The sequence below is a fragment of the Rhipicephalus microplus genome, chromosome 10, assembly GCF_043290135.1.
Source record: "Rhipicephalus microplus isolate Deutch F79 chromosome 10, USDA_Rmic, whole genome shotgun sequence".
Taxonomy (NCBI): Eukaryota; Metazoa; Arthropoda; class Arachnida; order Ixodida; family Ixodidae; genus Rhipicephalus; species Rhipicephalus microplus.
Genome location: NC_134709.1, coordinates 53,121,245 through 53,138,851, shown reverse-complemented (window position 1 = coordinate 53,138,851; position 17,607 = coordinate 53,121,245). Strand labels below are relative to the sequence as shown.

The 17,607-nt window shown below is 47.8% G+C and overlaps 1 protein-coding gene across 4 annotated transcripts in view; it reads left to right on the top strand.

The window, feature by feature from the left end:
* The first annotated feature begins 578 nt into the window (after nt 1–578).
* Nucleotides 579–17,607, top strand: part of LOC119180743 (MYG1 exonuclease) — a 32,685-nt gene continuing 15,656 nt past the window's right edge. The window contains exons 1-5 of one of the 4 annotated variants that reach the window (XM_075875659.1): nt 579–688; nt 814–846; nt 2,486–2,641; nt 4,811–4,906; nt 8,185–8,415. In XM_075875659.1, the coding sequence (XP_075731774.1) occupies nt 2,499–2,641; nt 4,811–4,906; nt 8,185–8,415 (470 nt within the window). In that variant the 5' untranslated portion in view covers nt 579–688; nt 814–846; nt 2,486–2,498. Of the gene's footprint in view, nt 847–1,128; nt 1,290–2,485; nt 2,642–4,810; nt 4,907–8,184; nt 8,416–17,607 lie in introns of those variants that run through there. The other 3 variants (XM_037431877.2, XM_075875660.1, XM_075875661.1) reach the window with 3 other exon arrangements.

Below are 17,607 nucleotides of genomic sequence, written 5' to 3'. Positions count from 1 at the left end.
CGCCGCTGCCCTTCGGGGCGATACGGTGGGCTGCAGCGGCAGCACCACGGGTTGAGAGCGCTTTCGGCTGCCAGGCGACAGGGTGCTCACTTTACCTGGAGATGAAGGCCGAGTGGTCTGCGGCTGCACGCTGTCAGCCGGCTCGGCCGCGCCGCCTTGCTTCTCGGTCGCATTCGCCTTTCTCTTCGCCATGACTGTACGGGAGGACAGCAACGGTGCGAAACGTACGAGGCCCTTCGAAACAATGAGCTATTGATTCTTAGGCTACCTGCGACTGCGGCAAACAATGTTCGCGCTGCACTGACGAAAACGTGCTCGACAAATGCGCGCGGCAGCAAACAAAGTAACGAACGCAAGAAGCAACAAAGCGCGCCAAAAGAGCAAGCCGTTTGTAGATCAGTGTTGCCACGCTCGTTCGTAAATGTGGTATTTTTTTCCGACTTTGTTGCGGCACTTGAGTTCATACCTTTGTCTTTCAAAAATAGTTATGTACTTCTTTCTCGATTAGTGTTACGAGGCAGAGTTCATTTTGTATGCCTCAGCAAATATTTGTGGTTCTCAATTTGTTTCAGTTATCTCACTTGCAACTTGCTAGATAGTCATCACAAGATGTAGCTGCCCCGGAAGTTCGAGCCAATTCGAGCCGCCGGTTTGTCGAAAAACGTGCGCGTTTGATTCTGAAAGGCGGGTACGTTGGCCGAGTTTTCTCGAAAGCTCTTCTGAGCAGCTACCGAAACATTCCGCAGTCATATATATGTTCCGTCGCATTGTCGTCGTGCGTGTAGTAAGTAAATCTTTTCGATCTGTTTGCAGTCTGCGAGTTGAAACATCTTGCACGCTCGTTCGGTGAGTACGTTGGTTCCGGCTTGGTTGAATATTTGGGTCCGTGGTCCCGTCTGCATGGGCGTTCAGGATCGAATTTGTTTTAAGAGCCCTCCCAGTGTCAAACGAGCATTGCTAAGTAAGTTGTCACTATGCGTGTTTTGCTGTAACCCGAAACTTAGGTGATTCAGTACACCTTGTTTTCTTGCCTTGTAAACTACCTTGGCATCAAACTGCCTTGTAAACTACCTTGTAAACTACCTGGCAGGCGCGAACAATCTTTTATTATTTTCATGCCTTTTGCAGAGACAGTGTAAGGAAGATATGGCAAAAGTTGCCACCCTCTTGTTAGGTGCTGACGCAATCTTAATTTTACGTTTGCCGCGTCGATAAAAACTGGCGATACGTGACTACTGTTTTGTTCACCTGAAGTCATCCGAAGTATCTAAACCCGTTCTTCAGATCAGGTAAGCTGTTATGTCACAACAAGTATGCGACACTTCGAAACATGAATGTGACAAAGTCTCACACTGACACAATTATCAGGTGCATTGCGCTGCTTGTTATTATTTAGCCTCGAATATGTTAGTAAACTGTGCGTGTTGGCAGTTTATGAGATTAAGAATTACGCCAAACTGCAGAATATGAAACAGAGGCGCAAACACACGTCTAACTTTACAATCTGGCCTTGCAGGTGTACGCGGCGACTATCGGAATCACTGTTAGCTAGTTGAACAGGTTATCCGGACAACTAAACATGCTACCGAGCCCTCTGAACTAGAAATAACAGTGAAGTACAGTAAATTACAGTAATTATGGAAACAAAATCTGAGGTTTTGCCTGCTAAAACCACAATCTCATTGTGACATAGTAGATGCCTTCTATTAATTTTGCACTAATACATGCATGCAGTGTTTTCCTCGTACCATCGTTATATGCAGGGGCCATGCATTTACATAAGAACTCACTTATAACATCCTTTGGCGAGAGCTGCTTGTTAGCATGCGAATAGCTAATCAGTTTCAGTAATTTTATACATGCCATGCATTAAAAAAAATGGCACAAGAGCTAACATTTGCCGAGCTTGTTCGGGCACATGATGCAAAAATGAGCAGCAAAAGAATATACGAGGGGGGTGAACCAAAAGTAAATTACTGGGGGTGACACTGTGCTAAAGTGTTTATTGAAAGTTAGCAATCATATTAGGTAGAAATTAGAACAGTGAAGGCATAAGATGTACAAAATTGTGTGATTAGCAGAGCAATCTCTTTTGGCTGGTGCCACCTTCCACTGCATTTATAATCTATATGATAGCTGCATGTCAAAATAGCTTGTTTTTTTATTTTTTTCGTAGTGACTGCATTTGATGAATGGCTAATTTATCTGTCCTGTGTTTTTTAATGCAGTAGGCTTTGATGGTCATGTGAATTACGGTCTTTCGCTCTTGTGATGATGTTAATGTCACTCGGCATCAATGTGTTCTTACTATTCAATGAAAATTCTACTTTAGAGTCAGTGTTAGTGTTTGTCTTCCCATTTATGATCCGTGTTAAGTTTCACAGTTCTGGTAGCTCTGTTAGGGTTCACAGAAATGATGTAGCAGGCACTCACAGATTTTCCTTTCTGCCCTCTCTAACATCCCTCGGTACTTGACATCGTGCAGGCCAGTGTCATTGATGTCAGGGGAGCCTCCCACAAAGAAACCAGCAGCCATGAGCAAGACCATTGGAACGCACAGTGGTAATTTTCACTGCGACGATGCACTTGCATGTTTCCTGTTGAAGCAGCTTCCTGAGTACAAGGATGCCACTGTGGTTAGGTAAGCTGGTCACTGAATTATGCTGGCATGTACAAATATACCTGAGGCTGCTAATAATGCGGTACCCAAAACCACAATTGTATCAATAAAATGTTTTATTTTGATTTTAAAGGGTCAGTCAATAGGCTCAGATTTTTTTTTACACCCACCAAGAAAACCTCGGCAATTCATAGAGTAGATCACAGCGATCACGTTTCCCGAATATTACAGCATTGCACTTCAAGCAGAGCCTCCATTTCGAAATAAGCTACGCCTTCCCGCTCTGTGAGGGAGAAGGGTGACGAGGCCGCACAAATATTTGAAACCAGCTGAAACTGATGTTCTAACCCCTCTAACCTCCTTGAAGGGGTACTGACAAAAATCTTTGGCTTCGTGTTTTTCTGCTGAAATGTGCTGCTGGGAGCCTTTCAATCATGACACATCGATTGCTGCAGCATGCAACAGATAATTAATTACAAGCCACTCATTATCAACCAGTTTCGGTTTGAGAGAACTCCAAAAACGAGAAGCCGCCGAGTGCAACTATCACCACCTTGCGTGTGCAGCTCTCGGCCACACCAGCACACAGAACGGTGACACCTTTCCGCACGGTCCGCATGAAGGATTACTTTCGAATAAGAAACGGGACTGCAGTGTCGCCAAACACAAAACTTTCAAAGGGTGTGCCACGGATACTAACTTGCGACCAGCCTTCAAGGAGTAATAAACTGTGGGAACAAATGTAGCAAAAGAAAAATGGTGGCTATGACGTCATCATAACTTATTTTAATGACTGTAGTGGGGTGACGTGAGGGAAGTAGGGGGTCCGCGAAGGGTCCTCTTCGAGGGTGTCAATGGCACGATAGAATCTAGCGCTCACGCAAACTTCAAAATGAATTAAAAATACCTTTCAAGCTATATTCGCTGTTGATGTTTTGCAGATGATATACGAATGTTCACGTAAATTGGCCCAGCAAGCCATCGCGTCCGCAAAATTTTGTGTCAGTACCTCTTTAATGTATACTCAGACCTCGATATAATGAAACATCAGTTATAATGAAGTAAATGAAAAATAGGCGTGCAATAGATATAGTGTTAGGAACATACTTTTATATCAAATTTCAAGGTATAGCTAATGTACTTCAGTTTAATATGCAACTTTTTGTTAAGGAGGGTTGAGTGTAGTGTGTACTTGCAAAACTTTTGTAGGAGCATGTTGACTAAACAAAAGTGTACATATGTCTTTTTATAGCAATATTCGGACCTTGGCGTTGTTTACTGGCCCTTTGAAATAAATTTTTCTATGGGGCACCTACGACATTGATGCTAGCTCGACGGTACCAACTCTGTTTTCTACGCATGGTTCTCTGGGTAGTTGTTGTGTCAGGTTCCGACACTTCCAAAATGGCCACTTGTGCGTCACCAACGGAGGCACAGCGGGAAGTGGCTGTGAAAATATCACAATATCTTGCGTGATTATGCAACTAGAACCTCTCATCGTGTTGTGATGTCGAGATACAGCAGGGACTGAACGAATGCATACTGTAATTATTCTTCTAGGCCGCACTCAAGCCCAGCAGTACATTTTCTAGGCTCTTGAGGGCTGGGCTCTTTAATCAATGATCCGAAACAACTGAAAGTTTTTGCGTCGGTACTCCTCTTATACTTCGTGTTTAGTTGCACTGCCGAAGTGTGTCTCAGAGTCTGTGTAAAAATAAGTGTGTGGTTAAAACCTGCTCCACCAAATGCCGTAACTGTCGGAGCTGCTCACAAGAAAAGTCTGTTTTTTCGCTGAATTCATTCAGTTAACTTTCATTAGTTGGCCTGACAATTAATTGGCCTCTCTCTCTCTTTAGTGAACTTAGCATGCTCCGATGTCATGTGTTCAACCATAACAGTTGATTGTCTACCAGTTTTAACATTTTACAAGACTTTTTCTTAATATCTTGAGAAGCCAAAGTAAGTGCTCTGCTGGAAGTGCCTGAAAGAGAAACTAGTGTCACTCTGTGCTCAAGTTACTAATAAAAAGTGATTATGTTACTAATAATAAACAGGCTGTAGAAAGGGCACGGTAAGCATTGTGTAAAAATTGAATGTAACATGATTGGGCTTTACGTTTTCACTACATTTATGATATGCTACACAATCCTGCTAATTAGTTTTCGTATTGTCTGCCTTTTCAATGTACAGATCTAGAGACCCGGCTGTCTTGGACACATGCGACGTGGTCGTGGACGTGGGTGCTGTGTATGATCCGGCCAAGAGGCGCTATGACCACCACCAAAAGTTAGTCGTCATAAAAGGCTTCTGCATTTGTGCGTCATGGATGCATTGAGATCGGAAGTGCCTGTTTCGGTGAAGGGAAAAAGGGGCGTTTGTGCTAATTCACCTTCAAGGGGACAATGGGTTGTCACTTGAATTAGCTCTGTGTGTATAATATCGCTATGCGCTTGTGGCGGTAGAGACTGAGAAAGAAGGTATTGGTGGCTGCTGTGACTGGAAGTAAATTGTCGTTCGCACCGTGTCATCCCCTTTGTCGTTTCCTCTCACGAAAAACTGGTGGGAGGTGCTGGGTACTCCAACGTCCTATGCCTGCTGGTCCTAGAACGGAAACAATTGAGGCCAGTACACCAGGTTCTGCTGAAATCTATGGAATCAGCTGTTGCTTTCAAGGTCTACCACCCCAATACGGTCCCCTGGCAAGTTCGTCAAAGAAAATGTTTTCAACGACCGCAACCCTAACTGAGCATCACCAGGACTCATTCGCTGCTGTACCGTGCATCGTCAAGATGCCTCACCCACCTTACCCCTGCCACGCTGATCCCGGTGGGAGTGTAGAAGACTGTTCGGACAATTTCGACTGGGTGGCTGCCATCAATGACTGGGACAATCGCCGTAGGTTGAAAAACATCTACATCTCCCTTGTTGATGTGACGAGAGTGTAGTACGAGAGCCATGAGGCTTCGTTCACCAGTTGGCCGGAGTTCCATTGGCCACTTCGTGAGGCCTTTAGCAACCCCGAGTAGAAAGAACTGAGGTGACCCTGTCTGCAAGATTTCAAATGCCGAGCAAGTGTTGACATGCTTGTGGAAGACATGTCACGCTTGTTCGGTGATAAATGTGCTGCTCCAATTGCTCCAAACTGCTTCAAAAGAGAATAGCTGCTCCAAACAGTAATTCTTGTTAGTAATTGCTCCAAACCCTGCTCCAAAATGAGAATGACGAACGTTTATTGCTTGACTGAGTCATAAGCTCTAAAGAAACTGAAAAGAATTTGTGTGCCATCATTGCAGTGTTCTTCCAGTGTGCAGCATTGTCAGTTCTGACCTCATTTGTGACACAAGAGCTGGGATATTAAGCATTAGGCTGTTTTTTTTTTCTGAGCTAAACATGAAGGCTAATGTGGGAAAATGTGAAAATGAGCAGGATTTCTTTTATCCCGTACCGATTATCTAGTGCTTATTTGGGCTAGAGAGCTATGTGGGATTGTGGTTACTTCTAAAATGTGGTGCTCAGCTTTCCCGGTTTGATTTGATTTCTGCCACAGATACGAGTATTTTAAATTGTAGCTTGATTTGTAGCACCTTTTTGACATCATGTCATCATTCGCTTCATGAAATTTACATAGATTGCTGTCTGGTAAATATAGTTCATAGGAAATATTAATATTTATGAGGTGACTCAACAATGCTCTGAACTCCAATTAATGTATGGCAAATTTATTACCTGCTTCTAAAGCACTAATAGCTCCTATAAACTAGCCTTTTTTTTAGTGCTCCGAAAACCCTTATGGCTGCTCCATAGCAATACCTTTACTGCTCCAAAGTATGCTCCAAGAAGTAAAAAGGCACTTCCAGGACTGGTTGTCCCGACAAGATGATCTGTAAACGCCAGAGGCCAAGAAAATACGACTGTTTATGCAAGGCGTAAAGGAACAGATTTTCGCGATTCTCGTGCGCAACCCGCCAACAACGGTGGCAAAGTTCATCTGTGAGGTGACAGTTATGGAGCGCACGCTTCGGCAGTTATCTCAGTATGAGCGACAGACTGGCCTGGGCACTGCTTTTGGTTGTGCCTGAGCGTGATGGCAGGAAGACCCTTACAGAGCTTACACGGCACTTCATCCGAGAGGAGCTCCAGAAGTGTCGTGCAGCGGCACCTCCGAGCATCACAGTTCTTATCGACGTCATTTGGGATAAAATCAGGCAAATCATCCCTTCCTCGCGACCATCACGAGCCGAATCTCCCACGCCATCCTACACAGACGCCCTGCAAGTCCCTACGCTGTCGATGGAACGTTTCTCGCATCCACCTTCTGAGCCTTCTCAACGTTTCCCAAGCCTGATCCACTGCCCGGCTTTGCAGACCCAATTTCGTCCCGGCCCGCGAAAATTGTTGTGCCGGTATTTCAGACTTCACCGCGTACTGCGTCACTTAAACGAAGTCAAATATGAAATAGCGCCAGCAGACCCATCCCGTCACTTTCGTACACTACATTCTTCTCATGTGGTTCACATCGCCTGGACGAAGTCATATTATTCGCGTTGACTGTGAGCTGTAAACGTTGTGGTGCCGCGTCTTCCGTCGAGCCCGTTGTGTCTCTTTTTCGTTTCTTTTACTTTGTCCTTTGCGTGAAAGTCGTCGCCAACTTTCACGGCTCAGCTTTTTTTTGTTTCAAGCTATGGCATTGAGACAAAGCTTTTTTTGTTGTTGGGGGTGGGGTGGGCGAGAGGGTAATGCCACGCGCTGCGCTAGAGATTGAGAAGGAAGAAGTTGGTGGCTACTGTGGCTGGAAGCAAAATGCCATTCGCTCCGTGTCGTATTCTTTGTCGTTTTCTCTTGTGACAATATTGCAAGCCGTACGAGAGGCAACACGCGAGCCCATGAAAAATAGCTTCAAACCTGACGCAGGGTAATTTTCACGTGCTGCCGTGTGAAACGAACTGGAAGGGGCACTGCGGTCTCACTAAAGGTCAGCTGCCGGTCTCGCCATTGTCGGTAAAAGAGGAAAGCCGATTGTCTAGATATAGCGGGCAGGTATGCCAAGAAGAACATAGCAGTGATGTCTATAGTTTCGAGAAAAATGTTACTTTTCAAATTGGCTTTTACGTGGGCATGCAACACACAAAACCAAGATCCAGCCAAATGTTGTTTGAATCAAAGGTACCGCTCTTTGCTGCTCGTAAGCACTACAACAGTCGTTAAAATATGAAACTCTTGTTTGTGTCGTGTATTTCATCTATAGTAAACATGTGGTGGTAGTGGCAACAGTTTGTGGAAAAGCGTCACACTCTTATTTTTGACAGCACCATTCGAGCATTGGCTCAATTCTCACTTAAAGTTATTCACCGTGTGCTTGCGTGTTCCCCATCATAATGCTCATGATAGTACTATAAGCAGGAAGCCATCTGTTTATTTTAACAGTTGTCGTTAATGACTTTTGAATGATCTGTTTTCTTACTGCACTTTGCACATGTCATCACGCTTTTTGTGACGTCGCGCAAATTTCACTTCGACGTCTTCAGAGGCATAAGTGCGCATTGCTTTTGTTCTTCCCTGACCAGGACCTTCAACGAGACGATGAATTCGCTGAACCCAGCCAAAAAGTGGGCCACCAAGCTGAGCAGTGCCGGGCTTGTCTACGTTCACCACGGGCGAGAGGTGATAGCAGAGACGCTCGGCTGGAAGCTCTCCGAGCCGAACCTCGAAAAGATCTACGACAAGGTCTATGAGAACTTCATGGAAGAGATTGATGCCATCGACAACGGCATCAATGCCTACGACGGGGAGCCACGGTATGTGAATGTGTCTCTTACAGAGATGCAGGAAGTGTAAATCTAAGGGATCGTTTTCTTTGTTAGACACTATATTAATGAGAACTAACAACAGTTATGCCAAGAGAAGTATAGAGGATGTTATTAGAAGTACAGCAGACTCTCAACAAATGGAAAGTGAAGGGACCCAGAAAATATGTTTAATTTACTGAGAGACTAACAAGGGCGCAGAATACAAGAATAAAACCAATCTTTCCGGAAGTGCCTGTACCGTTTCAACAGCAGTTCCATTTAACAGATTTCCTTTTACTGGGAAACTACTGTAATTGTAATGTAAATGTCCAGAAAGAAAAGTTGACAAATAGATGACTTGCCTCCACCAGGGACCGAAGCAGTGGCCTTTGAAAAACACGTTTGATGCTCTACTGCTGAGCTACAGTGGCGATCATCCCTCCGCTCGCGTTATAGGGTACAAATGTGCATTTAGATCTGGGAGCATCAGTCATTGCAGCTGATAGCCCTGATGGCGACTATGGAACATTTTTTTTTTTTTTTTGCCTGTTGGCGTCATGGACCCCGTGACCTTACTACGAGCTGGCAGCGGACCAATAATCTCTCGCCTACGACCGGGAAGCATCAAGTTTCTCACCGTAAAGACACTAAGAATGTATCTGGGCTGAGCAAAACAAAGCTCGTACTAACTTTTACTGGCATCTGTGTTGCAGCAAACATTCGCTTACTAACAAGAATAATAATCACTTCAAGTATCCCCTGAGACATTTAGATAACGCGACGTCCAGGACTACCCACATGGAAGGACGTGGTATGTGTGCAAACATCGCAGTATGCAGGATGCACAGCTGTGTGCTCAGCTGTGTATGGCTGGTCTAACTTGAGGATTATTTTCTACCATATTCTCACCTCATTCATATGCACACACAAACACACACATGCACACCTTCTGCTTCTAGTGTCGCAGCATCAAGTCGCTGTTCTTGACTGCCCACTCGCCCTCACCTTCCTCCATGCACACAACGTACTGCATGTGGGTCGTAATTGGACCTCGGCAGACTTCATATGAAAGTAGGATTGTACAAAAGGATGATGTAGCTTTTTGTTAAAGTTTTGTTATTGTAGGATTAAAGGGTAAGCGAAAGTGATCTGAAGTAGTCAGCTTGCCGCTGATGCCATATGAACCCACATTCTCGGCATGTTGAGGAAGGAGTCGTCCCCATGAGCTTTCTATAATCGCGATCTCTAGGATTGTGTGAATAGAGAATACTAGGTTCGAAGCAAATTCAAAACATATGGTGATTTTGACCAAATGATTTCGAGTTAAATTGAAATATATATATACAGTTAAACCTCGTTATAACGAGACGGGCTATAACGAAATAATGGATATAACGAGCAAATCCTAACTCCCCTTGAAAGTCTCCATACAAACCAATGTATTCAAAACCTCGTTTTAACGAGGCAAAATTTCCCTGTTATGGGATATAACGAACAAATTTTGTTAGGAAGTAAAATTTTGAGTCGATGTCACGACAGTGCACAACGCGAATTTGAGACGGCGCGCAACGCGAGAACTGTATTTAGCAGTTCAAAACTCCCGCCACGCGCCCTCCAGCAACGCGCGCAAGGCAGACTGCACGCGCTGTTTCCGGAGGAGAGGTCGCTGCACATGCGCCGCTTGGCTACCACCGACAGCGGAGCGCTCCGCGAACGTCTTGCCCTTTTCTTTTCTTTTGTGTCTTCTTTATATTCTCCCTCTCCCCTTTCTCATGGCGCTGAGGTGCGCTTCCTAATCTTACATACCCCCTTCCCCTTGAGTAACCGGTTCCTAGAGGGCAGCGCAAAAGAGCGCCCCTTCCTCTTCACAGTCACTTTCTCTGCAAGTGTTGTCGCTCGCCAACGTGAGCCACGTTGCTTTTGCGTGCGTTTCTTCTCTTTTTCGACCGCTTCCGCCTTATCTTTTATCGTGCTGCGCTCGTGACTCCAGCAACATGAATGCACCAGGCGGGAAGCGATAGCGCATAACGCTAGATCAGAAGGCGGCTATGATAAGAGCCGTCGAATCGGGAACCAAGAAAGGCAACGTGGCAAGAGACTTTCGCGTATCGACGAGGACACTGTCAACCATCTTGAGCAAGCAGGAGTCCATCATCGATGCTGTTGCACGTGGCGTGAAAGGAAGCGCTAAGAGGATGAGGGCACCTGCCTTTGAAGCGGTCGAAAGGGCCATTTTTAAATGGTTCTTGGACACGCGGGCTGTGAATCTGCCGGTGAGCGGCGCCTTGCTTCAAAGAAAAGCGAGAGACTTTGCCTGCATCATGGGCTATGACAACTTCGTAGCACAGCCCCGCCGCGGTGGTCTAGTGGCTAAGGTACTCGGCTGCTGACCCGCAGGGCGCGGGTTCGAATCCCGGCTGCGGCGGCTGCATTTCCGATGGAGGCGGAAATGTTGTAGGCCCGTGTGCTCAGATTTGGGTGCACGTTAAAGAACCCCAGGTGGTCTAAATTTCCGGAGCCCTCCACTACGGCGTCTCTCATAATCATAGAGTGGTTTTGGGACGTTAAACCCCACATATCAATCAATCAACTTCGTAGCACGGGTTGGCTCCAACGCTTCAAGGAGCGCCACAACATTGTCAGGAGAGCGGTCTGCGGCGAATCGCAATCTGTTGACAAAGCAGAGGCTACCAAGTGGGCCAAAGAAAACATCGTGCAGCTGCTAGAAAAATACAGCGAGGAGGTTATTTTTAACGCGGACGAAACTGCTCTTTTTCAAGATGTTGCCGCACAAGACGTTAGCCCTCAAAGGCGAGCCGTGCCATGGCGGCAAACAAAGTAAGCTGCGGATCACTGCGCTACTTTGTGCAAACATGACCGGCTCTGAGAAGCTGCCAATTTTCTTAATTGGCAAAAGTGCATCCCCTCGCTGCTTTAAGGGGAAAAGGCAGCTCCCGGTCAAATACGTAGCCAATCGCAAAGCCTGGATGACCAGGGAGATTTTTTCAAAATGGCTTTGCGAATGGGACGAGAAGCTGGCAAAGGCGAACCGCAAGGTGTGCCTTGTTTTAGATAACTGCACCGCCCACCATACCGCTGCTGTGCTTCAAAACATCGAGCTGCTGTTCCTTCTTGCAAACTGCACAGCGAAAATACAGCCGCTTGACCAAGGCGTGATTATGTCGCTGAAGGCAGGTTACCGCAAGCATGTGATAGACAAGCTCCTGTTCAACATGAGGATGAAGCGAGACACCATGTTGACTTGTACGCTGCTCTCGAAATGCTTCAGGCGGCGTGGATGAGTGTGACGGTGACCATGATCACAAACTGCTTTCGACACGCCTCATTTGCCGCCGCACCAGACGCCAGCGATGAGCCATCAGACGAGCCCACCGTGCCGGACGGTTTTGCCACATCAAACGAAGTCGCTGCATCATGGACGGCACTTCGTGACGCCGGTGTCGTGCCTGACAGCGAGTCGTTTTGCGACTATGTGAGTGCGGACTCGGAAGTGGTGGCAACGGAGCAGCTCCTGGATGACGATATTGTGCGCGCTGTCAGTGATCGTAACGAAACCAGTGACGATGACTCTGTCGACGAACAGCAGACAAACGTGCCGACGGCGTCGGAGGCATTAGACGCGGTGGACGTACTGCGCCGCTACTTCGGCGCTCACGAGGGCGGCGAAGATGGCTTGAACATTGCGGCCGCAGCTGAGAGAGCCATCGTTCGCATCAGGAAGATGCATCAACGTCCAATTACGGACTTCTTTGCAGCTAAGTCTGCCTGAAATGCAAGCTGTGTATTTTGAAGTGCATTAAAACAGGTGCATGACTTTTTCCTTTCCATTTGGGAATGCGGTTATTTTGTTGCATACCACCGTGCGGCGGGATGCTATTTCGCCCGCTATTTTTTTTGGGTAAGTACAGTGCATAATATTGCCACATTAAATAAGCAGCGCCAAGAGAACAACGAAGAACACGCGCAGCGGGAGAAAAAGACGAGGTTCTCTTCCGATCAGCTTGCCAGTGTTCTGGTACAATTAAAGTGAGTTTCCTGGATTCGACTGCTGCTGTTTCTGCATTGTGACACTGGTGGAGGCGCTGGGTACATGTTCGGGACGCCTGACAACAGCCCCGCATCTGGTCAAGAAAGACTTCCGCGCATCGACACCCCCGTTCACCGCAGCAGCCGGCGCCTGTTAGGCCTCAGCCCGGAGTTTGGTCCATTGCCGGAAAGCGTGACTGTGCCAGAAAGCATGACGGCTCCTGGAAGCACTGGCCCCAACATGTCCAGCCCCAGCACGACACAGGAGACTGTTTTGAACCCTCGACTTCCGGTTGACTTCCACGGAAACGCATATCAAGATGCACATGACTGGCTCGAGGAATTCGAGCACACAGCGAATGTTAACGGTTGGAACACCACACAGAAATTGGGCTACGTTTATTTTCCGCTTCAAGACGGAGCCCGAACGTGGTTCACGAATCGCGTGTGGTCGTCTTGGGACGAGTTCCGGCAGAAGTTTCTCGACACGTTCGCGAGCACTGAAAGACGAGAAATTGCACAGCGTCTCCTCGAGTCACGGATTCAGAAACCAAATGAATCCGTTACGATGTTTGTTGAGGACATGGCGCGGCTATTTCGTCGAGCAGATCCTAATATGCCCGAAGCCAAAAAGGTTAGCCACCTCATGCGGGGCATTAAGGAGCAGCTGTTCGCTGGCCTCGTACGAAACCCGCCTACAAGTGTGGATGAATTTTCCAAGGAGGCGACATCTATCGAACGCGCACTGCATCTACGTTATCTCCAGTATGACTGCCCAACCCACAGTGCACCGATCAGCGTGGCAGCCACTACCACAGCAACAACACCCGACGAAGGTTCTTTGCGCCAACTAATACGAGAAATCGTACAAGAAGAGGTCAAGAAACTCGTCGCCAAACCGAACGACTGCGCGATCGCCTCAGTAACGGAAGTTGTACGCCAGGAGATCAGGCAAGCGCTCTCGCTTCCTGAGCCGAACACGAGCACTCCCAGGGCAAGCTATGCAGACGTAGTCCGCCAACAGCCAGCGAACGTGCCGACACCACATCAGTACCACCATCAACATCCGCCGACAGCGCCTTGGTACTACAGAGAAACTTCGATGCCGAGGCGGCCACCACTTCGCAAAACTGACATCTGGCGTACCCCTGATCATAAGCCCCTGTGCTTTCACTGTGGGGAAGCAGGCCACATCGTTCGGTATTGCCCGTATCGCGCCGCAGGGTACCAAGGGTTTCTTTCTACGGTTCCTCGGCGCCATTTCAACGGAACACCTGACGTCGTCACGAATGTCATGACCCCGCGGGATGTTCCTCCTGGGTTTCGGTCACGCTCACCCTCTCCTGGGCGTTATTCTCCATCTTCTAGACGGAGCACCACTGACATGCCAAGAGGGAGATCTCCTAGTCCACGCCGGGGAAACTAAAAGCAGCGACCTCGGGGGGGAAGGTTGCGAATCGTCGAAGTGCTGAAAATCCCCCATTACTGCCGAGCGAAGAGAGACACATTTTCAATGAATCGACGAAGGATGGGGTTGTTACTGCCGAAGTTGCAATTACGATTGACGGACATGACGTCATGGCATTGGTCGACACTGGCGCGGACTTCTCAATAATGAGTGAGAGTCTGGCAGACACGTTCAGGAAGGTTAGAATGGAATGGACAGGACCGCAGATTAGAGGAGCTGGAGGGCAGCTACTCACACCTACCGGAAAGTGCACCGCAAGAATGAAGATAGGGGATGCATTCTTCGTCGCAACTTTTGTTATCCTTTCTGAGTGTTGCAAACAGGCAATCTTGGGGATGGATTTCTTGCGGGAATATGGTGCCATCATAAATATTCCGGACGGTGTACTGACCTTTTCAGCGGATCAAAGCGCAGCGCTACACCGAAAATCTCTACGAGTCATTGACGATGTGACCGTACCTCCGTTATCGTGCCGCCTTGTTTCAGTCACGTGCAGCGAGCAGAATACTGGAGAAGGAATCGCTGAACAAGTATTGACGCTCCTACTCTCTCGTGGTGTTGCAATTGCCAGAAGTATCGTCAATGTTGTGTGCGGTGAAGCAGAGGTTCTGTTGACGAATTTTACCAACGAGCGACGACACATTACACAAGGCACTACAGTTGCCTACTTCGACGAGATCACCGAAATCCGCGAGTGCTGTGTAGTACAACAGGACGAGCCGCAAGCCACGCCAGCCCCACCACCTATTGACGTAAGCTCGGATTTGTCACCAGCGCAGAGACAGCGTCTATTAGATCTTCTGCACCAGTTCAAAGACTGTTTTTTATCGACCTCGAGGGTCAGTCAAGCGCCACTGAGGAAACATCGGATAATAACGGAGGAGACGGCAAGGCCAATACGACAGAATCCATACCGCGTAGCACCGAAAGAGCGTGAAGCAATCGAAGAACAAGTGAAGAAAATGCTCGATGATGACGTCATCCAGCCGTCAAGAAGTCCTTGGGCGTCGCCGGTAGTGCTGGTTAAAAAGAAAGACGGAAGCTTGCGATTTTGTGTCGACTACCGCAAGCTGAACCGTGTGACAAAGAAAGACGTGTACCCATTACCGCGCATCGATGATTCACTCGACAGGCTGAGGTATGCACGCTACTTTTCGTCAATGGACCTCAAAAGTGGGTATTGGCAAATTGAGGTCGACGAGCGAGATAGAGAAAAAACGGCTTTTGTAACGCCTGAAGGGCTTTATGAATTTAAAGTCTTGCCATTTGGATTGTGCTCAGCCCCCGCAACATTTCAGAGACTGATGGATACCGTTCTGTCAGGCCTTAAGTGGCAGACATGTCTGGTCTATCTGGACGACGTCATTGTTTTTTCAAAAACATTTGAGGAACACCTGAGCAGGCTGCTATCGGTATTCAGGGCAATAAGATCTGCCGGCCTGACACTGAAACCCGAGAAGTGTCACTTCGGTTTCAAGGAGCTTCAATTTTTAGGTCATGTGGTGAGCCATGAAGGTGTTCGACCTGATCCCGATAAGATTGCGGCCGTCAGAAAATTTCCGGTACCAAAAGACAAGAAAGCAGTCAGGCGTTTCCTTGGCCTATGCGCATACTACCGAAGGTTTGTTGCCAATTTCTCCCACATAGCCTCGCCGTTAACAGGACTCACAAGAGAAGACGTTTCGTTCACATGGGGCGACGATCAACAGGTGGCATTTGACGATCTCCGACAACGCCTGCAGACTCCCCCTGTGCTTGCTCACTTTGGTGAGGATGCTCCTACCATGGTCCATACAGATGCCAGCAACGTGGGTTTAGGCGCTGTACTCGTCCAGTGGCAAGACTCAGCCGAGCGTGTGATCGCATATGCTAGTAGGACGCTTTCCCGCGCAGAGTCCAACTACTCTACAACGGAAAAAGAGTGTCTTGCTGTCGTATGGGCGGTTATGAAGTTTCGTCCGTACCTCTATGGTCGTTCCTTCCACGTAGTCAGCGACCATCATTCCCTCTGCTGGCTGACCAACTTGAAAGACCCGTCTGGTCGGCTCGCACGGTGGAGCTTACGCCTTCAAGAGTTTGATATGACGGTCGTGTATAAGTCCGGACGGCAGCACGCCGACGCCGATTGCTTATCAAGGTCACCGATAAAGCACGATGATGACACAGACGATGAGAGCATGGCGTTTGTAGGAGTCGTTGACACCACTACGATTTCGTGCAAGCAGAAAGAAGACAGTGAGTTGCTTCCTCTTATTGAATTTTTGAATGGCCGGACAACAACCGTCCCTAGAAGATTTGCAAGGAGCCTGCCGTCATTCTGCTTACGTAGTGGTGTTCTCTATAAGAAGAACTTTTCCCCCAGAGGAAGCACCCACCTACTTGTCGTTCCGACGTCACTTCGTGAGGAGATACTTTGTGCTTGCCACGATGAGCCAACGTCTGGTCATCTCGGATACACACGCACATTGGCAAGAATCCAACAGAAATACTACTGGCCAAGACTTCCAGCTATTGTGAAGCATTACGTGCGCACGTGCCTCGATTGCCAACGACGAAAATCGCCACCGTTAAAACCAGCTGGACTATTACAACCAATTCAAGTGCCCACGGTACCTTTTGCCCAAATTGGAATGGATCTCCTTGGACCATATCCGACTTCCCATGCTGGCAACAAGTGGGTAATAGTCGCCACTGATTATCTTACGCGCTATGCGGAAACAAAGGCTTTGTCAAGTGGCACCGCCGTTGAAACCGCACGATTCTTCGTAGAAAATATCGTCCTGAGGCACGGTGCACCAACAATCATAATAACGGATCGAGGTGCCGCTTTCACGGCCGCGCTCCTCAAGACAGTGCTTGAGCTCAGTGGAACAGCCCGTCGGAAAACCACTTCCTATCATCCACAAACCAACGGCTTAACAGAACGCCTCAACAAGACTCTTGCGGACATGTTGAGTATGTACGTGGACGTGGATCACAAGAACTGGGACGACATTCTACCGTACATCACGTTCGCCTATAATACAGCGCAGCAAGAAACTACACGAAGAACGCCGTTCAGTCTCCTTCATGGCCGTGAAGTGACGACGATGCTTGACGCCATGTGACTGCACGACTGCAATGACATCGATTTGGACGCTGCATCTTTTACCCAACGAGCAGAAGAAGTGAGGCAGCTTGCGCGCGTCCGAATCACCCAGCAGCAAAATTATGACGCCCAACGTTATAATCTGCGACACCGACATGTCGTCTATCGGGCCGGCGACAAAGTCTGGGTATGGAGTCCTATCCGCCGCCGGGAACTGTCCGAAAAATTGCTGAAGAAGTATTTTGGCCCCTACAGAGTTTTACAACGCCTGAGTGACGTTAATTACGTGGTCGTTCCGGACAACCCCTCGACAGCTCGCCAGCAAAAACCGGAAATCGTGCACGTTGTGCGAATGAAGCCCTACTTTTCGGACTGATTTACACCATGCATCTACTCCACCGTTTTTATTAGAAGAGCATCGGGACGCTGCTCTCTGGAGGGGGGGCAAATGCCACATTAAATAAGCAGCGCCAAGAGAACAACGAAGAACACGCGCAGCGGGAGAAAAAGACGAGGTTCTCTTCCGATCAGCTTGCCAGTGTTCTGGTACAATTAAAGTGAGTTTCCTGGATTCGACTGCTGCTGTTTCTGCATTGTG